Here is a 27,689-nt window from a genome sequence, read left to right on the forward strand (position 1 = left end):
TCAGAAAGTGATCTTTAGAACAGGCCTGCACTTGTATTCATAAGATTAACCCCAATGTGTGGTGAAGTGCCAGGGTTTCTTAAACCTTTATGCTCTATGCAAAAAAGGGGGGAGGGGTTGTTAAACACTAAGCCATAAGGAATTGACCCACTCTGGTGGATCGTATATTTTGCAACATTTGTATTTTTTGTTTGCTTGATATGGAAAGAACTTGTGGTCACAGCTTACCAAACTGCTTAACTTGCCCAGCGTTTATCCTCACCGTTCTTGAGAATTTGAACCTGAAGTTCTCAGGCAGGATTTTATTGTACTTTAGGATTTGCTTTTTTGTTTCCTGGATGAAAAACCTTCAAAAGCAGGGAAACTCCCAGAATATATTTCTCTCAACAGTGGATAGATGTTGTTTTTTTTTATATTATGCACTGATTGTTTCCTGTCCTTTTAAAAATCCTGATTTATTAGGATTCTTAAGATTGTACCTGTACATGATTTGTCCTCTTCTGGCATTTCTAATTATTTATGTCTGAAAAATGAAGTAAGCAGAACAAGTTCAAAAGGGAAATGTCATTTTCCTGTGTTGCCACAGGTGTCAGCAAGAATTTATCCTAAGAAGTTGCCATTAGAATTCACATTAAAGTCTTAGGGCATGCTCCTCAACAAGGAATAAAATAGGCAGTGTTGGTACATTATTAGATAAAGTTCTTGGTCAAATGAGGCAGTGCCCCCTCCACACCATACATGAATGACTATCAGCTGAAGCAATCACACTCTGATTATGGGATGCATAATAAGAGCACTGATGGGCTACCCTTACAGTCTTAACCAGCTGACCAACAGAGCATTTTTAAGGCTACCCAACAAGCAAGAGAAGAGACTAACACTGCAATATTTTACAAATACAGTAGTGGAGTAGATTGGGTGATAGTAGTTAGGATAAGTGGGGCACTAGAAGGCATCTTAATAAGGACAACTTCAACTATCCTTACTGCTTCAGAAGCCAGGACATGATAATTCCATTGAAGCTAATATTCAAGATGGCAGACCAGTGGCAACTCCCACCTTTGACCTCAAAGTAAATTAAGCCACTTTTCACCAGTGTCCTCATGTACAGACTTCACAAGACTTCACAGCAGAAGCCATGGTGGTTACAGTAGTCAGGGGGGTGAGTGGGTGGTTCAAGTTTGGGAAGGACAGACTAACTATGAATAAATGCATTGCAAGAGGAATAAACAGCTGCTTTTATTCATTTAAAGCACTCCCCTTTGTTCTGTCTCATCTTCTAGATTAGGCATGGAACATGATGGCCAAGGGAACCGATGTGGGGATGAAGTGCGGATGGGAAGTATAATGGCACCGCTGGTCCAGGCCGCGTTCCATCGCTTCCATTGGTCTCGCTGCAGCCAACAGGAACTGAACCGATACCTGCAGTGAGTACAATGATGGAGGAGGATCAGTTGCAAACATTTCATAAGCTAGAAAGCCTGATGCTGAATCAGAAAATTCTCCTTCTAGAAAAAGGGAAGGGGACCATTTTAGGGTAAAAAAAGTTAAGTAAAAATTAATGAAACTTGTTATCCTGGACTCATTTACTTGCTCTGAATGAAGTAAGATTTGCTTCTAAATAATTATTCATTGGATTGCTTTGTAAGGATGTACTAAGGCTGGGGTCCCCGACCCCTGGTCCATGGAGCGGTCCCAATCCGTGGTATGCCAGCAACCAGTCCACACAAACAAGCAAAGCCCCATCCGTGGGATGCAGGCAGCACACAAAACCATGCACTCTCTCTGGTCCGTGAAAAACCTTTCTCCACGGAACCGGTCCTTGGTGCCCAAAAGGTTGGGGACTTCTGTACTAAGGCTACCTTGTAAGCAGTTACACCTTTTATTTTTTCATAATAAGCTTCAGTTCTGTTTTTTTTTAAATCATTTTTTATTCTATTTGTTTTTTATTAGTTAAAACACATAGGAATAAATACATGTTTGTAAAATCCTTCCAGTCCCTTTTGTTATATTTATTAAATAACAAAACTGTGTTTGGGGGTTTATGTTTTTAAAAGAACATTGGCAAAGAAAAGGGTCATTGATGAATAAAAGTTGCCTCTCTGACAGCACGGTGCCTTCCTTCAAAGATGAAATAGGGATATACCCTGGTAATTGGGATTCTTATAATTGCCTTCTCTGTTTCTGTGACTTTAAGGAATCACTTTTGAACTTATTTCCCCAAGATTCAGGCAATTGATATTGTTAGATAAGCTGATTGGTCCTTGCTACTAAACTCTTGGTTAATAACACATGTTAGCATAATTTTTGAAGTGAAAATATAATTAGAGCTTTCTGTTGCATCAAATATGCTCCATTTACCAAGCTTTTGTCACTATGTTTAATTTTTTTCGCTCTTATATTACCCTTTCCGTTAGCAATATGTACAAAAGAAGAAGAAACGAGAATCACACCATAAAACTGAAGAACAATTACAGACATAATGATATTAGTATAGCAATCATTTTTATTTAAATGAAACTGCTCCATTAAATGTCAGTCATTTTGCACCAAAGAGATGAATCTAACAACAACCAATAAATCAGTTATTATGCATATGGAAATATTTTCATCTCTATTTATAGCAACTTCTTTTTAAAATTATTCTTCTCCTTTCCAGATGACTCTCCCAAGGTATTTATTATAGAGAGAGAATTTCCATGCAACTAAGGGTCATAATGGTGAACATAATAGCATCTCTTGTTTCAGATGCTAATTTACTAGAGTGAATGCTGGATTTGATATATTTAAGTAGGAAGTGTGCTTTCTGAACTCATTTCTTGGAAAGCATGTCCTTGATTATGCTGGGAACAATTGTGGACTGAAACTCACAAAGCTTAAAACCTCCCACATCCATTTTTGTGACAGTGATTTGTGTCCATTGCAGTTCCTACGATTGTTTGCGTGATGATCCCTTTGCCCATGACTGGCCTTCCCTCCCTCAGCTGCCGGGACTCCACTACTCCATGAATGAGCAGTGCCGCTTTGATTTTGGTTTGGGCTACATGATGTGCACAGCTGTGAGTATTTAATCGAACTATGGTGGCCCTTATCCAGGGCCTTTGAAAGCATCCCCAAATAACTTTAAAAGGGAGCATCAGAAGATGGACAAAATGGCTGATGGGCACAAAGCAAAGCTTATTGGCAATCTATGAGGTGACTCGGAAAGTTGTGTAAACATCCTGTTTTCAAAAAACTGGAATGCTAACAATTTATAATGCTATAATTTTATTAGAGTGTTTTGGAAACAGAAGGTTTATGGAAAAAAGAGACTTTTATTCCAATTAATTCCCAGAGTTTCAGGGATTGGTTGCATAAGGGTTTCTCTTCTCTGTGTTATGAAGGAGGGAATTAGATGCATGTACTCAATGGAGTACTTATGAAGGAGGAAATTAGATGCATGTACTATCATGGTTATTTTGTGAATGTAGCTGTTAATTACATCCGTGGTACATCCATACATGTACCATCAGCATTTCCAAAAGCAGAAACACTTGATTTATCTATGCCCAGCCTTCTTTCCCCCAAATCCTGAGAAATTTACAAAGTGATAATTGGATAATTAAAGACAACCCCCCCATTTAAAACAATATGAAAGCTGCAATGCAAAAAGTGTCATAAATTTAAAACATTTTTTAAACAATAGTCAGAACTGAATAAAAACAGTAAACTAAAATTACTACTAAAAAGAAAGATCCTTCAGAGTCTGAAAAGTTATTAACAGCAAAGCAAGAAGGTTTTCCATGGGAAAATTGTCTAAGCCAAAGCTGGCCATCAAAATCTTTTACTAGATATAGTATTTTCTTCTGGCTCAGGGGTTTTTTGAGGCTCTCTGTGGTATTGAAATAATTGAAACAGGGCTTCTTGTCCCCAAACCAAATGTCCCCAATCAGGAAGACAACCTTTCCCAATTCTGGCATGGAATTAATTTGATTTTCAGGGAATGATAGCATCCAGATGAAGAGCAATCTCTGCAAAACATATGGCATGTGTGTGTGTGTACACACACACACACACACACACACACACACACACAGAGAGAGAGAGAGAGAGAGAGAGAGAGAGAGAGAGAGAGAGAGAGAGAGAGAGAGAGAGAGAGAGAGAGAGAGAGAGACTATAATGTCTTCTGTTGAGAAAATGTGATCATGGATTTTCAACGGTCTGAGCAAAAATTCCTGTTGTGATAAGTAATCTTTGTTCCATTTGATCATCTTCTTTTTTGGATGCTCTAGATATTTATAATGCTAATATAACAGTCATGTCTGGTTTAAGCCTGTAGTTTGCAGTAAAATATTCTGTTTCTTCAAAGCCATCAGTGTCTTCCTGTCCAGATAAGGGTGATAAGTAGATAGATATGTAGGTAGATAAGAAACATTTTCTAGACTGTTTAGTCCTCTCAAAGTAGATAATGCATTTACAAAACTCATAAAACAAACTGATAAATGGAAAGAAACAAAATTCATAGAAAGTCCAACTAAAGTATAATTAGTTGGGAGGGTCCAACTAAAACAATAGCAAAGTGGGAATTGCTATCGGGATACTTGTAGATCTACATTCCTTCCAGCATCCACCTTTTTCTCTGTTCAGTTCTAACTGTCCTATATATTCCAGGGTAGTCTCCAGTAATGTATTCTAATTGCCAACAGAAATTTAATTGCTTGCAAGCTTTGAAGAAGCAATTAGTAATATAAATATATTTTTCTAGTTCCGCACCTTTGATCCCTGCAAACAGCTGTGGTGCAGTCATCCTGATAACCCTTACTTCTGCAAAACAAAGAAAGGACCTCCATTGGATGGAACTATGTGTGCTCCTGGAAAGGTAAGAATCTTTGCCTTATGTCTCAGGTAGAAAAAGAAGAGAGAAAGAAAGTTTAATATCCTCTTCAGGTTTAATGGGAAGCTATTTCCATCAGAAAGAGTTAAGAGACCAGGGAGTAAAAAGGACACAAGAGTTTTAAAATATTTGCTTAATAATGTAGAGCAATAGCAATAGCACTTAGACTTATATACCGCTTCACAATGCTTTACAGCCCACTCTAAGCAATTTACAAAGTCAGTATATTGTCCCAATAATCTGGGTTCTCATTTTACTGACCTCGGAAAGATGGAAGGCTGAGTCAGCCTTGAGCCAGTGAGAATCGAACTACCAAACTGTTGGCAATTGGCAGTCAGCACAACTAGCCTGCAATACTGCATTCTAACCACTGCTCCATGTATATCTGAGTAAACATGACAATAACCAAAAATATGGAGTGCAGGCAATTCGGAGTTTAACTATTTAAAATGAATGTTATGAACTCCCAGAAAAATTGGAAGACCATTTTTTTTAAGTATTTGACCTTAGTTTACCAACTCTGTATATAGTGGACAAAAATCAAGCCCCATCCCCCACTTTAGAGATGCATAAAATCCTATTTGCTATGTTTTGCTTATGCATAAAATATCAAAAATTCCATTCAACTTTATCAGCCATTTTGTTTTTATGAATAGCCTTTCCTCATTATTAGTGCATTAAACCCAAGGAATTAAAGAAACGGTACTTGATCATTTCCCCAGTTTGCAACTAAGGCTGCATACTCCAGGTTGCATACAGGCTTTGAAGAATCTGTTGCTAGACCTGAAATCACCCTCCTGCTAGCCTTGCCAGGTAGAATAGACAGGAAACAGGACCAGATAAGGTAATTCTGCTTTATTGTAAAGTTACACAGATTTTGCAAGTCTGAAAGTTCAGTTTTCCCGCCGTCTTCTTTACAGCCCAAAAAACTAAAGTCGGTCCCTTCTGAGTCTCTTGCCTCACTCACTGTCTGGTGGGGGCTATTCACTAGACAGCATGTCTTCAACCCCTTTCCCAAGTTCTTTCTCACAATGCCATTATACTCCTGAGGTTTCACTTTCAGCAAAGACTGAATGGGTAGATCTTATCTGATTTTGCTTTCATCCAAATTCCTATCAGTTGAACTGCCTGCCGGTAAAGCAAGGATGAAATCTGGAAATCTGAGGGTCTTCAGCTCTGAAGCAAATTTGGGGTTCTACTGGGGAAAGGGGGAGTCAGCAGAAATGGAAATGATGATCCTATTGTGTTGGTTCTAAAATAGCCCTTTTATTAAACAATTTAACAAGAGTATTCTGAATAATTCTGAATTCTATAGCAAAGCTTTATTCTCATTTTTCCACAATATACCCATTAGCACTCATGCAGCTTAATAAAAGAGTCTCATGGTTTATTAAGATCCTCAAGAAGAAGAAATAAATAGAAGTAATGAGGGTAATAAAAGCAAAAATAGCAATGCAGCCCTTCTTTTTGAGGGGAAATGTATTTATTGCTATTGTACAGTACAAAATTGTTATTTCAGATAACAATATTATGTCCATTTTCAAAAATATGCTAAAGAAGAAACTATGAACATGCTGAAGAGTAAAATATACAGGAACAACTTTAAATTATCAGTATAAGATCACCAATCTCATCTTCAAGGGCTTTTTAACTTTTCACGTATGTAGTTTCTTACATGCCTTAGTGTATGCAATTTTAATGATGTTATTAGCTGAATAAATGGATGGATGGGAAAGAGAAGAGGGGAAAAGAGAGAAGGAAGGCCTCTTCAAGATGGAAGGATGAGCTTCTCTTGCAAATTGTACTGTTCATTTGGTGCTAAGTACCTGTACTTTCCCCTTCATGGATTACTGCCTTGTCGTGGCGAAGGGGCTTGCGTAATTCAATGAAGCTATGAGCTATGCCATGCAGGGCCACCCAAGACGGACAGGTCATAGCAGAGAGTTCTGACAAAACGTGATCCACTGGAGAAGGAAATGGCAACCCACTCCAGTATCTTTGCCATGAAAACCCTATGGACAGTACCAAAAGGCAAAATGATATGAAGCTGGAAGATGAGCCCCTCAGGTCAGAAGGTGTCCCATATGCTACTGGGGAAGAGCAGAGGGCTAGTACTAGTAGCGCCAGAAAGAATGAAGCGACTGGGCCAAAGCCGAAAGGACGCTCAGCTGTGGATGTGTCTGGTGGTGAAAGGAAAGTCCGATGCTGTAAAGATTTTTTCTCCATAGGAACCTGGAATGTAAGATCCATGAATCAAGGAAAACTGGACGTGGTCAAACAAGAGATGACAAGACTGAACATTGACATCTTAGGTATCAGCGAACTAAAATGGACAGGAATGGGTGAATTTAATTCAGATGACCATCAGGTATACTACTGTGGGCAAGAATCCTTCAGAAGAAATGGAGTAGCCTTCATAGTCAATAAAAGAGTAGGAAAAGCAATACTGGGATACAATCCTCAAAATGACAGAATGATCTCAGTTCGAATCCAAGGCAAACCATTCAATATCACAGTAGTCCAAGTCTATGCCCCAACCACCAGTGCTGAAGAGGATGAAATTGACCAGTTCTATGAAGCACTACAGCACCTTATAGAACTAACACCAAAAAATGATGTTCTTATCATCATGGGGGATTGGAATGCTAAAGTAGGAAGCCAAAAGATAACTGGAATAACAGGCAAGTTTGGCCTTGGAGTGCAAAATGAAGCAGGGCACAGGCTGATAGAATTCTGTCAAGAAAATACGATGGTCATAGCAAACACTCTTTTCCAACAACCCAAGAGACGGCTCTACACATGGACATCACCAGATGGTCAACACAGAAATCAGATTGACTATATGCTCTGCAGCCAAAGATGGAGAAGCTCTATACAGTCAGTAAAAACAAGACCAGGAGCTGACTGTGGCTCAGACCATGAGCTTCTCCTTGCAAAGTTTAGGCTTAAACTGAAGAAAGTAGGGAAAAGCACTAGGCCAGTCAGGTATGAATTAAATCATATCCCTGTTGAATATACAGTAGAGGTGACAAATAGATTTAAGGAATTAGATCTGATAGACAGAGTGCCTGAAGAACTATGGACAGAGGTTCGTGACATTGTACAACAGGTAGCAACCAAAACCATCCCAAAGAAAAAGAAATGCAAGAAAGCAAAATGGCTGTCTGAGGAAGCTTTGCAAATAGCTGAGGAAAGGAGGGAAGCGAAAGGCAAGGGAGAAAAAGAAAGATACACCCAATTGAATGCAGAATTCCAGAGAATAGCTAGAAGAGATAAGAATGCCTTCTTAAATGAACAGTGCAAAGAAATAGAAGAAAACAATAGAATAGGGAGGACCAGAGATCTTTTCAAGAAAATTGGAGAAATGAAGGGAACGTTTAATGCAAAAATGGGCATGATAAAGGACCAAAATGGCAGGGACCTAACAGAGGCAGAAGAGATTAAGAAGAGGTGGCAAAATTACACAGAAGAACTATACAAGAATGAGCTTAACGTCCCTGATAATCACAATGAGGTGGTCACTGACCTCGAGCCAGACATCCTAGAATGTGAAGTGAAGTGGGCCTTAGAAAAGCTGAGCAACAACAAAGCTAGTGGAGGTGACAGTATTCCAGCTGAGCTATTCAAAATCTTAAAAGACAATGCAGTAAAAGTGCTACACTCAATTTGCCAGCAAATTTGGAAAACTCAACAGTGGCCACAGGATTGGAAAAGATCAGTTTACATTCCAATTCCTAAGAAAGGCAGTGCCAAAGAATGTTCAAACTATCGCACCATTGCACTCATTTCTCATGCTAGTAAAGTCATGCTTAAAATCCTACAAGCTAGACTTCAGCAGTATGTGGATCGAGAACTACCAGAAGTGCAGGCAGGATTTCGAAGAGGCAGAGGAACTAGAGATTAAATTGCCAACATACGCTGGATCATGGAGAAAGCTAGGGAGTTCCAGAAAAACATCTACTTCTGCTTCATTGACTATGCTAAAGCCTTTGATTGTGTGGATCATAACAAACTGTGGCAAGTTCTTAAAGAGATGGGAGTACCAGACCATCTTATTGGGCTCTTGAGAAACCTATATGCAGGTCAAGAAGCAACAGTGAGAACTGGACACGGAACCACTGATTGGTTCAAAATTGGGAAAGGAGTCCGGCAAGGCTGTATACTGTCGCCCTGCCTATTTAACTTATATGCAGATCACATCATGAGAAAGGCAGATGAATCAAAAGTTGGAATTAAGATTGCCGGAAGAAATATCAACAACCTAAGATACGCAGATGATACCACTCTAATGGCAGAAAGTGAAGAAGAACTAAAGAGCCTCTTGTTGCAGGTGAAGAAGGAGAGTGCAAAACTTGGGTTGAAACTTAACATTAAGAAAACCAAGATCATGGCATCTGGCCCTCTCAATTCCTGGCAAATAGATGGGGAAGAAATGGAGGTAGTGACAGATTTTATTTTCCTGGGCTCCAAGATCACTGCAGATGGGGACTGTAGCCAAGAAATTAAAAGACGCTTGCTCCTGGGGAGGAAAGCCATGGCAAATCTAAACAGCACACTAAAAAGCAGAGACATCACCCTGTCAACAAAAGTGCGTATAGTCAAGGCTATGGTCTTTCCAGTTGCAATGTATGGTAGTGAAAGTTGGACCATAAGAAAGGCTGAGCGCCAAAGAATTGAGGCCTTTGAACTGTGGTGCTGGAGAAGACTCCTGCGAGTCCCTTGGACTGCAAGGCGATCAAACCGGTCAGTCCTAGAGGAGATCAATCCTGACTGCTCTTTAGAAGGCCAGATCCTGAAGCTAAAACTCAAGTACTTTGGCCACCTAATGAGAAGGAAGGACTCCCTGGAGAAGAGCCTAATGCTGGGGAAGATCGAGGGCAATAGAAGAAGGGGACGACAGAGAATGAGGTGGCTGGATGGAGTCACTGAAGCAGTAGGCGTGAGCTTAAATGGACTCCAGAAGATGGTAGAGGACAGGAAGGCCTGGAGGAATGTTGTCCATAGGGTCGCGATGGGTCGGACACGACTTCGCAGCTAACAACAACAACCTGTACTTTGGAACTATGTGTTGATGGATGAGCTTCATTCATTCCCTAACTCAGTCAGATTAGGCTGAGGGAAAAGATCAGACTACTTTTTAGAAAATAAAAGTTATTTTATTTCAACTTATATTCAAGTCAACTTTGTTTGCCCTCTAGAGGTAAACCAAGCCCCTATATTCATCCGACTCCCCACTTAATCCTTCCTACATTATTCATCATTCTTTTCTTTGCTTTCCTTCTCATTTATTAGTTTGGCATGTTGGTTCCAAGAACAGCAAGCCACTAAGAGTGGGAGAGTCTGTCCTTTTTCCTATCATAATTGAATTCACCCTATCTTTTACATATTTACTTTTTTGATGTCTTTTTAACCTCTATTTATATTTAAGACATAAGAATAAACTTTATTCCTACCCTTAAACTTACATAGTAAATCATCAGCCTGTTAGTAAATATTTAAACATTTTGCTGCTATTAGCCCTAATGCATGTATTAGGCTTCCTACTATCTCTCAATCACAACAGTCTCCAGGATAACATTATCCCACGTTATCTTTTCTCTTACAAAGAACAGAGTCTCTAGACTCAATTTTCTTTTACTCCATTATTGTAAATACTTAAGTACATTTCCTGGGATTACTTATGGTATTACTAGCCTGTAGCCTCACAGAGATCCATGCTTCATTATCAATCCAATTCTTCCTGAAAATTTTCTAAATAGAAAGAATACAAAAGATGGTTGCAGTTTAATATAATGTGATAAGCTTGTACATGCAGTAATGTTAATTGTAATGCTTCTTTGATATTTCAGCTACATATGAAATCATGTAAACTAGTAACAAGCAAGGACTATCTTAGGTTTATGGCAAATGGCAACATGGTTCTTTCTGTTTTTGCTTGCAGATCAGTATCAGATCTCTTGGCAAAGATCTACTTCTTGCCAAAGTAATATGCAATTTATGTAATGTAGAAAAGTAATTCTTTTCCAAATGATATCATTTCAGATTGAAGGATGATGATTTACTTAATTTGAGTGGGATTCCTTACGGAATAGTTCCTTGCATACCAAAAACTTTCATGTCAGGACAAATGGTTAAATTAGATTTGCTTTCTATCTGAACTCTGGTCTCTTGGTAGTAAAACGTATCTTTTATTTGGTATATCATGAATCACTGGGCCACGGGAATGGCTGGCGAGTTGCTCTAGTGGCCCCATTTGGGCATGTGTGGGAGCGCTAGTGCTGCCCCCAGTGTCACGTGGGCCCAGTTGCACATGTGCATGAGCACTAGTGGACCACATACACATCCTTGTAGGTGCCAGGGCCGAGCATTCACCACCATGGGTGAGTGTGGCCTGCTTGTGCATGCAGGCACACACACGCACCCACACACATTTCCCTCATCCTCTCTTTCTGTCTGGGCTGCCAACCTGGGAAAGCTGGGGAGCTCTGTTCTAGTTCTATATTCCACAGAAATGAGACCACAGTTACAGAAGAGTGGGAACAGATGGAAAATTGCAATGGAAAGAAACACAATCAGATCTGATGTGAAAAAGAAGAAAAGTAATTGATTACTTTTTTCAAAAAAAAACCACAATCCTTTAAACTCACTCCCTCACATTGTCAAGTGATTTGCCTATAAACTCTTTTTCCAACCAATGGGAGGCAAATATCAAAAGCCAGTACTGTTCTGGATATATGGTTGAGAAATGTTCTTCTAAAGGATTTTTCAGACATTTTTTAAATTAACATGATCCCATTCAGTGGATTGAATGACACAATTTTAATGGGAGAGATTGAAAGAGCCTATTTGGCATAGTGGTGTTGGCCTAGAAAGCAGGAGACGGTGAGTTCTAGTCTCCCTTAGGCATGAAAGCACGAATGACTTCTTAGGATGACTTTGGGCTAATCATTCTTTCTCAACCCAACCTGTCTCAGAGGGTTGCCAACGTGGGGGAAATAGGAGACAAGTATAGTAGGTATGTTTGCCACCTTGAATGTTATATATACTGTATAAAAATGAAAAGGGGGTTGAAAACCTAATTGCATTATATTAAAACACAATGACAGCTGTCATAGGCCGCTTTTACGCGGCCGCACTGACAGCTGTCAAAAGACTACATATGCGCAGCCGCCCACGCGGCCTACAAGCACACGCGGCCGTTTGACAGCTGTCAAACGGCGCGCATGCGCATTACCGACAGAACTGTCAAAACCGCGGCAGGCCCCCGGCGGCCGCCGCAAGCTGTCAAAGTTAGCGCATGCGCAGTAGCGGCGGCGAGCTGTCAAAACGCCGGCCGCGCGCCAAAACCAGCTGACGGGATTCCCCTGCCTAACTAACGCGCTAGCGCTGTCTCTGGGGAGATTCTGCCCTAACAGCTGACCGATTGGCCCCCTGTTCTTGGCGGGAAAACGCGCCCCGCTGATTTGCTGTCCCGTTTGACAGCTGCCTATATAAGGCATGTTTTTTCCCTGTTCTCTTGTCCGGGCTAACAAAATAAACAACCTGTTAATGAAGACGCGTCTCCCTTGTCCTTCCTGCCGATAATCCACTAATAATGCCATTTATTATTAGTCTAATATGTCAACCTCCAGCTTGAATATCCAAAAAAAAAGTCCAGAATTACTTTCATTTCTGAAAAACTTACTGGTTTATTGAATAAACAGAGGTTTCATTTTTCTAACTAACTCATTTGAAAGCACCATCTGTCCCTCCCCACTTATTCTAATGGCAAGATGAAAACAAAGAGGTCAGTAGCTGACAAATTTCCACACTTGACAGCTTCCATTCCTGTTACTAGTACTATTACTTGATATTCCTTTGTACATATAAAATCAAATGAATTTCAGTCGTTGGATCACTTTATTCACTAAAAAAAATACAGAGACTGCAATCTTATGTAAACTTTCTATCCCAGACAGTAATCAGAAAATACGTTATTTGCTTTTAAAAAGTCTATTGATAAGGAGATTGATAGAGAGCTAAATGAGAAGTGTTTTTATTTGAACAAGATTCCATAATACAGTAAGTAACAAACATGCTTTAGACACAGTTGCCAGACCCAAACATTGTCTATCTATTTATTTATTTATTTATTTATTTATTTATTTATTTATTCATTCATTCATTCATTCATTCATTCATTCATTCATTTTTGGGACTTATATGCCACCCTATCTCCCGAAGGACTCAGGGTGGCTAACAACAATAAAAAACAACAATACAAAAATTAAAAAAGAATTAAATAACAGCCCCAAAATAAATTAACTACACAGTTAAAAATTAAAACATATTTAAAAACCCATCATCAATCTAGGTCAGCCTGATGGAAGAGGAAAGTTTTTAGGTCGCGGTGAAAGGACCAGAGGTCCGGGGCCATCCAAAGCTCAAGGGGGAGTTGGTTCCAAAGGGCTGGTGCTCCCACAGAGAAGGCCCTCCCCCTGGGGGTCACCAGCCGACATTGTCTGGCCGATGGCACCCTGAGGAGGCCCACTCTGTGTGAGCGCACTGGGCGATGGGAACTTGTCCCCGGCAGCAGACGGTCCTGCAAATATCCCGGGCCTAAGCCATGCATTACTGTGCATTTCTTATTAACGGTAAGCGAGCCTTCAGCTGTTAATTCAGTCATGGTAAATAGTGATCATTTTCAAGTATTCTGAATGTTTATAAAAGCAGATCCCTCCCTTAAGTTCATGAAAGAAACAAATAGCTCTCTGCTTCAATGTTGTCAGATGTTTTGCTTGGAACACTGTTAGTGAAACAGAATAGATGATAATCAATTAAATGTGTGAGTTCAGAAAAACAACCATTCCTCCTCTCTCATGTACAAACATGTAGTTATTGTGATTTCATATCCCTATTCCCAGTGCCCTTTAGTAAAACACATGCCAATCTGAGCATGGTTGAAATGTTAAGAAAATAACTTGGCTTAGCGACAACTGAGGAAATTAAGTGCCAGAAAAGCTTCTTTTGTGTCGGTTTTGTTTAGTTTGCTTTAGCTAGCATAAGCCTTCACTGAATCCTTCCATCCATAAATTCTGGAATGGGGTAACTGAATTCCATATTTATCAGCAGTCAAATTCTGTAAATAAGGAAGAGAAAAATTATCTATGAAAGAATGGAGTATTTCGCCTGAAGAATTTCCTAAGATTATGGGACGGGGAGAATTGTTTATCTGTTCTGACTGCTTTTCTCCATCATTATGCTGAAACTGTGGCTATTTCAGCAACAGCTGGATCATCTTGACTGACCAGAGGATTCTGTAATGTAGCTGGATAACATCTGGCCAGAAAATCTTTTGGAGTGTGGATATTTCTGGAGAGGCTGATTGTAGAAAAATTAATATGCTGTATGTTGAAATATGGGAGAAATTCACACAGTGTTTTTGTCCTGATCTGAGGCCAGCAGTCTATTTCCAAAGGACAAGTTCATATGCTACTACCTGCATCTAAGTTAGTAATTCTAATAATTTCCAGAGACCTCTGAGGGGATGGCTTTTTCAGTTGGCATAGTTCTTTCCTTATGATGTATTGAGTTGATCTGGACAGTTGACACAATCATTCTGAAGACGTTTTAGTCTTTGCCAGAGTAAAATTTGTCTTTTGGAATTGAGGGCAACAATGCAAGCAGGATGCCAATAGTAATTCAGCTAGTGTTGAATCATATCAGATGGAAAATAGATTTTATTATTAACACTGTTACCACATAGAGCTACTGCAGTTGCTGAAGGAGTAAATATATATTACATTTTGATCCTGACTGGTAATGCATTATGACTTGGATGGCTTGCTGTCACCAACTTTCAAGACCGTTTGAAAATAAAATTGCTTACATCTATCCATGATGTGTACTCATTGTGCAGTTCCATTAATAGACATATCAAAAGCAGAGTTGGAATTATTGAGGCGAGGTTGCTAAGACCTGAAAATGAAGACAAAGACCTTCAACTGCTTTCATGTTTGATTGTTCTCCATCTTAGCTTATAACATCTAAGAAGAGCTATTTCCCCACTAGCTATTTACAGTATAGCACTGTGGACAGTGTCTGAGCCACACCACTACCGTTAGCCCATCTTCATGTCTGATACATTAGCACAGCAATAGCTACTATAGAGGGTGGTGTAAATCACTAGTGAGGAAATGGTCAAGAAGAGATAACCGGTCGAGTCAAGGAGATTATATTTTGCTCCTTGAAAAAGAGATAGCAGTCAGGCTCTTACTAGAGAAATTTAATCTTAATCCAGAAGTGCAGGATAATTACTGAATGATTTTTGGAATTTTTGGCATTTCACTCTGCTAAAGACCTGATTTGAGGATGATATTTTCTTCACTTTCTTCTCAGAACATGAGCTTTTTCACTTCTTTCTGAAAGTGAGATCTGCCATTAGTGAAATGGAGAGGAAAACCTTTGATTTTCTAAGACCTCTTAATTTTCTCAGATAAAGATATTCTTTTAATAGTTTTACTGGATAAAGAACAAACACCTGGTCTGTGATGTATTACATGTATTGGTCTCCTTTTACATATTTTTTCTGTTATTTTTTTTAATTTGCCAATTATATTTGGCAATATAATTGTATTTGGTGATTGTCAAATATTGAGCATACTAAAAGATAATGTAAAACAAATGGACAAATTTCAGAATTGGTCTTTAATCTGTTCCAATGCATTTATCCTACTGAGATACTACCAAATTCAATTTTCATAAATCTTGTGACAGTGTGTCTTTAAACAGTAGGACGCTATGATGCCTTTTGCATTCTGTGCCTTTACACAAACTTCTGTTTAAAACCCTAACTGTGCAGTCTTACATCTCTATTTTCTGGAGCAAGCCTAGTGTTGAATTCAGTTGGACTTTTGGTATAAGACTCAGTCTTCATGAAGTGTTACCTTTATTGGCATGTTTTTCTCAAAAAGAAATGGTAACATTTCTTTTGCAGGTAAAGGAACAATTTGACTGTTGTATCTCTCAGTCTCACAATAGACAGCTATGTGCCTTAAGCTTTGGACCATTTCACACATTGCAGTGAATCACACTTGATCTTACCACAGTCAGTTCATTGAAAAGTGTATCTTAATAATGTGCCCTTTTTGTTTATAACACACTAGATTTTAGAAATATGAAGTAAGATTCAGTGAAATGCAGTTTGAAACTAAGACTAAGCCAGAAAGGTTCTGAAGTTATCGTCTTAAAAATGAGGATCTTTCAAAATGAGTTGAATTAATCTAAATCCTCCTGCAGCATTGCTAGCAATTTGTAAACTCAGAGGATTGTCCACAGCATTACATATTTCTCATTATGTTCTTCATATAAATATAAAGCACTGGATGTAGTTTTGCAACTGGCATTTCTCCATTTTAACTGCAGAGAATTATTTTACCATCACTCTCAGTGATAATGTTTTAGGGGATGGACTCAGGGACTTATATATCACTGAATCCCCTCAGTGCTGAATTACTCTTTGCTATTCTATAACATGTATGAGTTTGCCAAAACCCATAGAGGTTTTGGCTTGTAGGGAACATTTTTTGCTTGTATGTTTTTCTTAAACTTTTCCTTCTGTACCAATCTGTTACCCATTTTTTTACCCCTCCATTTCTTTTGCTCAAACATATGGCAGTTATCAAGCAGGAAAAAAGATTGGGAAAGAAGAAATGAAGAAAATGTTAGGTTTTTTTTTAACTTTATATTTGTATACCGCCCTTCTCCCGAAGGACTCAGGGCGGTGAACAGGGCACATATAAAAAATACAAAATACAAAAATTAAAAAAGAATTAAATAGTAGCCCAGCTAAAATAATCAATAACAATATAAAAATCCCCATTAAAACCCCAGCATATCCCCCATCAGGCCAGGCCGGCTTGTTCAAATAGATGGGTCTTCAGACCGCGTCGGAAGGAGCGAAGGTCAGGTGCCATCCGGAGCTCGACCGGCAGCTGATTCCATAAAGCCGGAGCGCCCACAGAGAAGGCCCTCCCCCTGGGAGCCACCAGCCGACATTCTCTGACCAGAGGCACCCTGAGGAGGCCCTCTCTGTGGGAACGCACAGGGCGGAGGGAAGTTGTTTTCACAACTGAAATCAAGTTCATGATCACCAAAGGAGACTCACTTTAAGTTCAGTATCTAAAATTAACTTGCTTTCACCCCTGAAGGAACTATGTTGATTTGTGTTGGGAACAAGATTAAGGGTGAGCTCAATCCATAATCCTGTGGCCAGAGGCAAAGGAACACCATAATTCTTTTTCTTTTCTCCACTGTATTGTTATGTAGATTCCCTTGTATCCCTTTCAGTTTAGTTTCTCCTCACAATACTTACAGAATTAAATATAAGCATTCCATAAAGGAAATTAAATAGGGGATATTTATTTTGCCAAAGACAATTTTCACAGTCCAGATGATTTCCCTCTGAGAAAGCTGACCTCAGCTTCTCCCAGACATGAAACAGAGGGATAAATGTGTGCTGTGTTAGTCCCCATAGAGACATATCTTGGAATATTAGTGAGAAATTGCATGGGTTCCACAGTCTTTTCTGACAGGTTTCACACACGACCATTCTTCTCACATTAGCCCAGGCAATGGTATGGACAAGACTAGTCACAGCATAGCTATGTCATGAAGAAACAGAAAAATAATACTCTTTGCAAACAGGATTTGACCACAAAATCAAACATCTGAAAATGTTAAAATCTGGAATGGAGAAGAACTTCAGATATTTCCTGACAGACTCTTAATTACATTAAATAGGCTGGAATTTATTTCAGTAAGATAAACCATTTAAACTCCTGTCCCCATACATATTTCTAGTGCAATAGCATTCTCTGATCAGCCCATTACATAAATGGAGCTGTTTATGTTAAATAATTTGGGAGAGCCCAGCTTATATTAATCATAATGTGATATCATTTAAGGGCTATTCAGCAATCTTGGCTACCTATTACCTGGTGCTGTCAAAGCAACAGAAAGATCTAGAGTACAATTATTAATCAGCCAAAGTCCAATTTATGTGATTCTCAGTGATTGCATGATAATTTTGACAAACCTGTAATTGCCATTCATTATATATTACCGATTCTGATGTAAAAAGAGCAATCATGACAATATATGATTTTACTTTAATTTAATTCAATTCACTTGATAGATTATCCCAACTATGCATTATAAACATGTCTCCACTGAATGGTAACTATTGCTTCCAAGTTGCTTTCCTTGTTATATGATAGCTTCAAAAGTAATGACTTTGTTGGCAATGCTTGATGAAGCAATTCAAATAGGAAACATTTTCACCCAACATCATTCTTCCTTTTTCCATTCTAAGACTTGGGAAACTGGACAGATATTTTTGTAAATACAAAATATGGAAACTTTTTTCTTTTTACTTTGTTGCTATATGAAATCAAGATCCCATGAAGATTTTGTATGGCACTATCTCCAGTACAAGTCATAGGGCATTGTTTTCTGTAGCCTTATTTATTCTGATGTCCTACTGCAAGTTGAGCTGCATGTGCATGCGTGTGCATGCCAGCCCGCTGCTCGCAGGGCCTGGTTGAGAATAGACCATGCCCTGGTAGTGGGTATTAGAGCACACAGAGAAAAAGGAACGTGTATCTCCATAGCATTTTATGATCAGTTCACCTTCAAAAGTATAACACATTCTTTGGTAAGTCCAAAATAAGAATGTTGAACTGAGATGAAATCCACAGATCCAAGTCACTCTTTCTGTGTCCCTCTTAGCTATTAAACATCAGCCAATTTCATTTTTAGGTCCTGTGTATCATCTTTGTCAATATCATTCTTGCAGACTTGTCTTTTTAAAATCCATATCCAAAAACAGCCTGATTCTCAGTTCTATCCTCTTCTATCTCCTTTTTTCAATAGTTGAAAACAATCTTAAGAGAAATTTCTGAGTACATTGTTGCCAAATATCCTTGAATTCTTCCAAAGTTAAAATACTTTTCTTCCATTCAGTATTTGTGACTCCTCTCCTTTAATCATAATCTTTAGTTCAATTCCGGTTGCCTCTAGCAATGAGCCTTCAAGGTGTCCTCTTATCAAGTTTTTCTCTAATCTATAACATTTTCCCATATAAATATTTTTAAGATTTAAAATCTTCACGTATTTTTAATAGGATTTTAAACAAATCTCAGGATGGAGTCTCATTTCTTATTTTCAGTCAGTCTGGTCTAGTCCATTTATAACTTTCCAGAATCAATATTCTAATCTTTTCCTGCTTATTTCTTAATTTTTTAAAAAATCTTTAAGTTCTTAAACTTAGATGAAATTACTTTTGCTGAGGATTAAAGGAGTGTAACCCAGTGTAATAGAACATGTGCTTCAGAAGATTCATAGCATTCAAACAATAACTTGCAAGCCCTTTCCAGATGTGATTAAGAGAGGAAGTGGGCAAACCCAGTGTCCATTTGTAGTCTCCAAACTTCAGCTTGGGCAAAGCTGACCTTCCCAGCTCCCCAAACTCTAAAACCTGCCAGATAGTATTATATTACAGACTAATTGTAGGGAGCATCTGCATGGAGCACTAAAGGCAATCTCAGGTCCTCCCTGTATATGGAGAAGAATTTCAAGGTGCCAATCCATTTGTCAGCTTCTTGTTCTTCTACAATCATCAGCTCTACTAAAAGCAAAGCCATCTGCAGTCTACCATTGGTTCCTTGGAAGTCAAAGATTGGGAACATATTCCAGAAGACTTTTTTTTTCTTTGCTGGAATAGTCAAGAAGTCTTTTATTTAAAGTTAATATAAATTTTAAAGGGAAAGGATTCAGAAAGTTGGGGAGAGGAGGTTTATTTTTACAAGCTAGAACTTTTTTTTTACAAAGCTGTAACTTTGGTATGTATGATGCACCAAATCAGAATGAAATTAAATATATGCAGAAGACAATAAAAGCTTTGAAAAACTAATTCTAGGGGATGATACTGATGCAGGTACACTGGGGGATAAAATAGCTTTTCGTAAAAATAAAACACAACTTTACCCTCTGAGACATTGCAGACATTAATGCAAAGGTATGTGCTCATGTTTTTGATATTTGGAGTATCATAAATCCTTCAAAAAGGATTTACATATTATTCAGGTAGGCACCAATCTCATTTAAAGATAGATTATATTGGAGTTTCCAAAACAATTTTAATCGATTGGGCTGAGCAAAAATTGCACCAATCTGAATTCCAGATCATGTCTCAGTTATTATCGGATATAACTTAGAAAGCTCCCATTTGCTCATTTTTGGCATTTGAATTCTATATTGCTTTATAATCTACAAGCGATGCAACATCTGTTCAAGTTTTGATAAGCTTTTAAAATAAAAATTGTGTGGAGCAAAGAACAAGATGGAATGCCATGAAGGCAGTAATAACAGGGAAATGTATAAGCCAAATGAACAGGATCAGAAAGAAAACTACATGAATAATAAACGTATTATATTCAGAAGAAGAATGTAGACTATATGAGTAGAAGATAATAGAACAAGAGCATGCATTAGAAAGAAAAAAAGTTGGATATTTCAGATATCAACACCATTTCAACACAATATTTTATTTTTCAAGACAAAATATTAGGAAATCTCATGAGGTAATAAGCAGGGCTGCCCACTATCCCCTTTCTTATTTAATTTTGTAATAGAAACAGTAGTAGTAGCACTTTGTGGTAACGTTAAGGTAATAACGGGAGATAAAAAGAAGAGCTGAAGTTAATGCATTGGCAGGCTGAACTATAGCCACTGTTAACAATGGCACTAAGAGAGTTAGAACAACAGGAGAGAACAAAGATCTCCAGAATTATTTATTTATTTATTTATTATTGGGACTTATATGCCGCCCTATCTCCCGAAGGACTCAGGGCGGCTAACAACAATAAAATACAATAATACAAAAGTTAAAAAGAAATTAAATTACGGTAATAGCCCCAGTAGAATAAATTAAAATTAAGTTAAAATAATTAAAATCCCTGTCAGTCCAGGTCAGCCTGATGGAAAAGGAGTGTTTTGAGGCCGCAGCGAAAGGACTGGAGATCCGGGGCCATCCTAAGCTCAAGGGGGAGTTGGTTCTACAGGGCTGGCACTCCCACAGAGAAGGCCCTTCCCCTGGGGATCGCCAGCCGACATTGTCTAGCCGATGGCACCCTGAGGAGGCCCTCTCTGTGTGAGCGCACTGGGCGATGGGAAGTCGTTCCTGGCAGCAGACGGTCCTGCAAGTATCCCGGGCCTAAGCCATGTAGGGCTTTAAAGGTAGGTACCAGCACCTTTGTGTGAAGTTTTCTAGTTTGTCAGGGATCCCTAGGACTGGAGTTGAGGTAGAATGAAATGCAAGTTTTCTTGGGGATCAAAGAATAGTGCAGTGGTTGGAGTACAGGAACAACATGAAGTGTGTGATTCTAGATGACATTTTTCTATGAGCCAGGTTAGGAAGAGGGAGGTAGTGAGTGGTGAAGGGAGAAAGGGAAGCAGAACTGATTTGAAGTAGTTTCCTTAAGTATGAGGGGAATAGCCTGAAGGTTACCCCATTAATAGAGGATAAATGGGGGGATGGGGACTTTCAGATTTATATGTAATAGTGGGAGAATGTATTCTTACCAATACTCTGTTGGTTTGTGTCAGCTTTTTGAGGTAGTCTGTCTGTCTATCTCCGTCTGTCTGTCTATCTATCATATCTATCTATCTGTCTGTCTGTCTGTCTGTCTGTCTGTCTGTCTATCTATCTATCTATCTATCTATCTATCTATCTATCTATCTCTGTCTATTATATCTATCATCTCTATGTCTGTCTATCATTATCTATCATTTCTATGTCTGTCTGTCTATCACTCTATCACTCTGTCTCTGTCTATCATATCTATCTGTTTATCTATCTATCTTTCTATCTATCTATCTATCTATCTATCTATCTATCTATCTATCTATCTATCTATCATCATCATCTATCACTATTTATCAAATATATTGGCTGCCCATCTTACCATAGGGTAACTCTGGGAGGTTTGCAGTTACATATACAGTTAAAACATAAAACGTTAGAGAAGAAGTGTACCCCCAATACTAAGTCTATTACAGGTAGTCCTCATGACCATAATTGGGACCAGAATTTCCATTGCTAAACAGGGCGGTGGTTAAGTGAATTGCACCCAATTTTAAAACTTTTTTCGTCAAGGTTGTTAAGCAAATCACTGCAGTTGTTAAATGAACTGTGTGGTCATTAAGTGAATCCAACTTCTCCCATTAACTTTGTTTCTTGGAAGCTGGCTGGGAAAATTGCAAATGGTGATTACGTGACCCTGAGATGCTGCAAAACCATTGTAGATAGAGACCAGTTACCAAGCTTCCAAATTTTGATCAAATAACTATGGGCATGCTGTGGTCCTATGTGTGAGGACTGTATTTAAGCCATTGTAACTGCAAACACTTAATAAATGAATGTTTGTAAGTTGAGAACTTACCTGTACACTATCAGAACCTTGCAAGTACAACTCTTCCTCCCTAACTTTTACAGTCCAAGAAACTAAGGATGTCTCTTCTGAGACCTTTTCCTTGCCCATATTCACTCTGTGGACTACTTCCTGCTTGTCTGACTGTTGTCTAGTGTGTGGTTCTTGCTCCTGTTTCCCAAAGACCTAAGGACCAATCAGTTTAATATCAAAACCTGGGAAAATCCTAGAAAAGGTAATTTAAAAAACAGTCTGCAAACAACTAGAAGCAAACAAAGTTATAACTAGCATAGATCATGTCAAACCAATCTTATTTCATTATTTGATAAAGTGACTAAATTAGCAGACCAGCAAAATGCTGTGGACGTAGTATACTTACATTTCAGTAAGTCATTTGATAAAGTAGAACACAAACTACTCCTTGGTAAGCTAGAAAAAGGTAGAATAGACAACATCACCACCAGATGGATCTGAAGCTGGCTGGCAAACTGTACTCAATGATTAGTCAATGGCACCACATCCACAAGGAGAGAAGTAAGCAGTGGGGTACCAAAAGGTTCCGTTTTAGGCCCAGTACTCTTCAACATCTTCATCAATGACTTAGATGAGGGAATTGAAGGGGAACTCATCAAATTTGCAGGTGACACCAAACTGGCAGGAGTAGCCAACACCCCAGAAGACAAACTTGAACAATGGGCCCTATCCAACAAAATGAGTTTCAATGTGGAGAAAAACCAAAGTCCTACACTTAGGCAGGAAAATCCAAAGGAACAAATACAGATTGGGCAAGACCTGGCTTAAAAACTGTGAGAAGAACCTTGGAGTCCTAGTGGACGATCACTTGACTATCAGCCAGCAGTGTGCAGCAGCAGCCAAAAAAGCTAATTCTGTTCTATTCTATTCTATTCTATTCTATTCTATTCTATTCTATTCTATTCTATTCTATTATCATTCTTGTATACTGTTACAGTTGATAAGGTGGGTAACTGTTAGGTGGATAATTGGAAGAATATGGGTAATTTGGTTTTTTAATCCCAATTGGCATCTTGATTTACTCTCAAGGAATCAAAAGAGGTCACAGCTCAAGTGCCAGTGGAGTAAAATGAAAAAAAAAAAATGTTAAGGAGTAACTACATACGCCAATGTAAGTTTACGTGGTGGCATTTGGGAGGCAAAGTGTCATTGCATCATCTCCTTTATTCTGTCAGTAGACTGTCGTCCAATAACTGTTTAGAGCCAGAGTGACTATTGTGATAGATTAGCATAGCATATTGTCAAAGAAATATTTTAATAGAATAACAGAGATAGACGGGATATTGGAGGATTTCTAGTCCAACCCCCTGCCCAAGCAGGGGGTGTCAAACTGCCGGGCCGCAGGCCTGGATGCATCACGCCAAAACCGTGTCCACCACAATCCTGGCAATGGGAAAAAAGACACAATACATCATGACACGTCATGTGACGTTGCAAGTTTGACACCCATGCCCTATATCATTTCAGAGAAGTTGCTCTTCTTAAAAATCTCCAGGGATGGAGCATCCACAGCTTCTGAAGGCAAACCACTGGTTAATTGTTCTCCTTAGTTCTAGCTTGATTGTGTCCTTGGATTAATTTTCATCCATTGCTTCTTGTCCTGCCTTCAGGTGCTTTGGAAAATAAGTTGACCCCGTGTTCCTTGTGGCAATCCCTCAAATATTGGAATGCTGAAAATCAAGAATTGACTTTTCATGGCCAGGGTTGGGGGTCATTTATTTTTGAACTTATAACTTACCATAAATCTATGACTTTCAGTGATTTGCAAGAAAAAAAATTAAAACATCTATATGTATTTCCAGTGAGTGGTGGTTGGGAAAAGCTGGAGGGGTTGGAGCCATTGGGATTGATGGTTTATGTGATTTTTATAACTGTTAATGTGTTATTATGTCTATTTGTTGGCTGTTTTTGCATTTTGTGGATATTGTGTTGTTACTTTTACTGATGTATGTAAACTGATAAAAGTCTCTTTTGACTGTAACAGGTACAAATCAAATAAATACATTTTTTTCGTTATGTCAGAAGGAAAATCAGTAGTGGATAAATTCATTTGGAAATATTATTAAATGTTCCAATAAAATATAGTCTCATAAAAGTTTGTGGCTGAAGTATTCAACCTTATCCAAGACAGTATTGGTTTCAATGAGAGACAAGCACATGTTGGACTGCTGATTTGAAGCTGTTCTGATTCAACTGTGACAAATATTTATATATATACAACTTCCCGTCAATAAATTCAGGTTCAAGATGCAAATTAATAATTGTTAGGAAAAAATGAATTCACTACGCATACAACCCATAGCAGATTTACCCCGTAGCAGATTTATTTTCTTTGCTGTGTTCAGATTCCCCTTCAATTGCCCACTTCCAGTTTTCATACTTTGAAGTTATGTGATAATGGAAACTTATCTTGATGTAGGCTATTATATTGAAGAGATTCTTGATTTTAGTCATCTGTTGATCATCCAAATCATGGGTAACGTTTTCTGTGTAGCAGGTGTACAAATTATGGTCTTTTCTCCTGTTTTTATGAGGTATCTAACACATTTTTACTTATTTCCTCTTGCTAAAGTATTCTTCATTCTCTGTTTAAAAGACATTTTTGTATTATGCATCCTTCTCTGTTTTTGCTGGTGGTGGGTGTCTGTTTAGCCATGTGTTTCACATACATTTTCTGCCAAATGACTAGAACTGAAGGCTGATCAAGTGGCACCACATTTGTTATGGAAATGATTATTAGGAAAAGTTAGTGAATGATTGTGTATAGCCATCTGTGTGTATGTCTTTATGCCCAGATTCTTATACTGACAAACCATTCACGCCCAGGACGTGCAATTACATCCTGGTATAAAGCAGTAATAATTTATTATGAAAGTATTTCTAGCTTCACATTTTATTAGAGAAGGTTCATGTGAATGGGATTGTAATACAGTAAGCCTTCCCCAATATCATAGTGCCAAAGGGATTGGGATACAATTTTGATCAATCCTAGCCACATAAACTATGGCCAGGAAGGAGGGAGCTTGGAGACAATTGGAACTTAACACTTTAGGTTTAGCTTTATGTGGGTATTTATTTAAAAGACTTATATAGCTATCCATTTTATATATCATAACCCTGGTCAACTCATAAACAAGAATACAAATATAAAAATTATCTATAATTATAAAAATTATAAAAAAGCTCCTGATGTTCCAAGATCAACACACTCTCACTCACGCTCATTCTCACACATACATTCAGCTGCAGGAGATTCCAGCCTCACTCTACTCCAAGGATACAAGAGGCCTCTACAAGGCCTTCCAGAAGGCTAGGAAGGTGAGTGAGAAGGCTAGGAAGGATGTTTCCACAGGATAGGGTTTGCCACAGGAAACCTAGATCCTAGATCCACCCAAAATCACTACATTCTAGGGACGATGTCTGCAGCATGCCCATTCTGTCAGAACTGATGAAATGGGCAGATACTATTCAGGAGAGGTGTTCCCACAAATGATAGATGGATGGATGGATGGGTGGATGGATGGATGGATGGATGGATGGGTGGATGGATGGGTGGATGGATGGGTGGGTGGATGGATGGATGGATGGATGGATGGATGGATGGATGAACAGACAAACAGATAGATAGATGGACAGAGAGATACAGATACAGATATACTATAGATAGATTCACTTTCCTAGGCTTCTGGATTCTGTTCCACAAGCAAAAAGGAATCTTGACTGTTGCATTATTCCTTTTCTTCTCTCCTTTTTCTCAGGAGAAAGGGGAACATTTTTCTTTGTAAACCCATTCTAGAACCTCTTTCTAGCAATTCACTTTAATGGAGTTATGGTTAAAGAAAGCAGCTACAGAAAAACAATCAATGTAGGGTTTCCTGCCATAGCAAAAAAAGCAAGGGATTTAAATAGGTAGCACTCAAACACACACAAATGTAAATGGAGCATGTAATGAGGAGACCACTTGGCTTTGGCCATACTGTGCTTTTTTATTCTTACCAAAATGTTGATTTCAGGTAGCCATTGGGGTTCATTTTGTTTTTGTTTCTATATGTTCACAGACTTCATAGAAATATCAAAATAATTATTGCTTCTAATGTTCTCTAAGGCCATAAATGCTACCATACAAAGAAATGTTCCTTCTTCCCTCCTGCTTACTATAAGCCCTCATTAGCTAAAGCCCTTTTCTTACTTGCTGTTGTAAAAGCTTTTCCTCAGCCCTGCAATTAAATTGTTCAGACTTTCATTTAGAAATCACAACTGAGAAAGAAATGTAGATTTCAGCTGTTGAAACATTACCACTCTGACTTTAATTAAATAAAATCCATTTGTGTAGGGTGGGGAACAACATTGTATTCTACTGATGTAATGTGCACTTCGCTGTCTCTGTCTGATCTTATTGTGAATACAATGGACCACATCAAACTATGTGTTTCTCCTAAAACTCGCCTATTTCGTGTAGACAAGCAATAAATACCTGTCTCGTTTGACAATTATAGTGATATATTAATTTTGGCTTTTCTCAGATTCGTATTTTTGTAAATCTACCAGTTTAGGGGTCATCAATATTTAGTGCCAATTTTTGTTGACAATTAAACTTGGGAATTATTTAGCTTATGTTTCCCCAAAGAGAAATATTTACATTTGTGATTTTGCTTGTTATATTCAGCTTTTCATTGGGTGTAAAACAAATAATTCATTTTAACATTATTTTTCAAGGATATTAAGTGGGAGACGATGAGTTCTGTTTCTACCTTAGACATGGAAATCAGCTGCATGACTTTGGATCAGTCAGTCTCCCTCTCTCAGCCCAATTCTCCTCACAGGGTTGATGTTATTGTGGGTAAAACAGTAGGAGGAAGATAAGTTGGATATGTCTGTGCCCTGAGGTATTTGTAAAAATAATAAAGGCAGAATACAAATAAATAAATAACTAAATAAGTCCTCAATTTGCGACAATTCATTTAGTGACTGTTAGAAGTTACAACAGCACTGGAAAAGGTGACTTATGACCATTTTTCACACTTATGACCTTTGCAGCATCCCCATGGTCACGTGACCAAAATTCAGATTCTTAGCAACTGATTCACATTTATGATGGTTGCAGTGTCCCAGGGGCCACGTGATCTCCTTTTGCACCCTTCTGATAAACAAAGTCAACGGGGAAGCCAGAATCACTTGACAATTGTGTTACTAACTTAACAACTGCATCGATTCACTTAAACAATGTGGCTGGAAAAGTCGTAAAATGGGACAAAGCTCAGTTAACAAGTTTCTCACCTAACAACCTAAATTTTAGGCTCAATTGTGGTTGTAAG

At 38.5% G+C, this 27,689-nt stretch overlaps 1 protein-coding gene across 1 annotated transcript in view; it reads left to right on the forward strand.

Moving 5' to 3' along the window:
• The window catches only part of ADAMTS2 (ADAM metallopeptidase with thrombospondin type 1 motif 2), a 283,066-nt gene that overhangs the window by 225,846 nt on the left and 29,531 nt on the right, over positions 1-27,689 (forward strand). Inside the window, exons 8-10 of the mRNA XM_083353569.1 lie at positions 1,284-1,427; positions 2,927-3,059; positions 4,745-4,858. Coding sequence (XP_083209695.1) covers positions 1,284-1,427; positions 2,927-3,059; positions 4,745-4,858 — 391 coding nt within the window. The remainder of the gene's footprint in view (positions 1-1,283; positions 1,428-2,926; positions 3,060-4,744; positions 4,859-27,689) is intronic.

The sequence above is a fragment of the Vipera ursinii genome (genome assembly GCF_947247035.1).
Source record: "Vipera ursinii genome assembly, chromosome: 2".
NCBI classification, from domain to species: Eukaryota; Metazoa; Chordata; class Lepidosauria; order Squamata; family Viperidae; genus Vipera; species Vipera ursinii.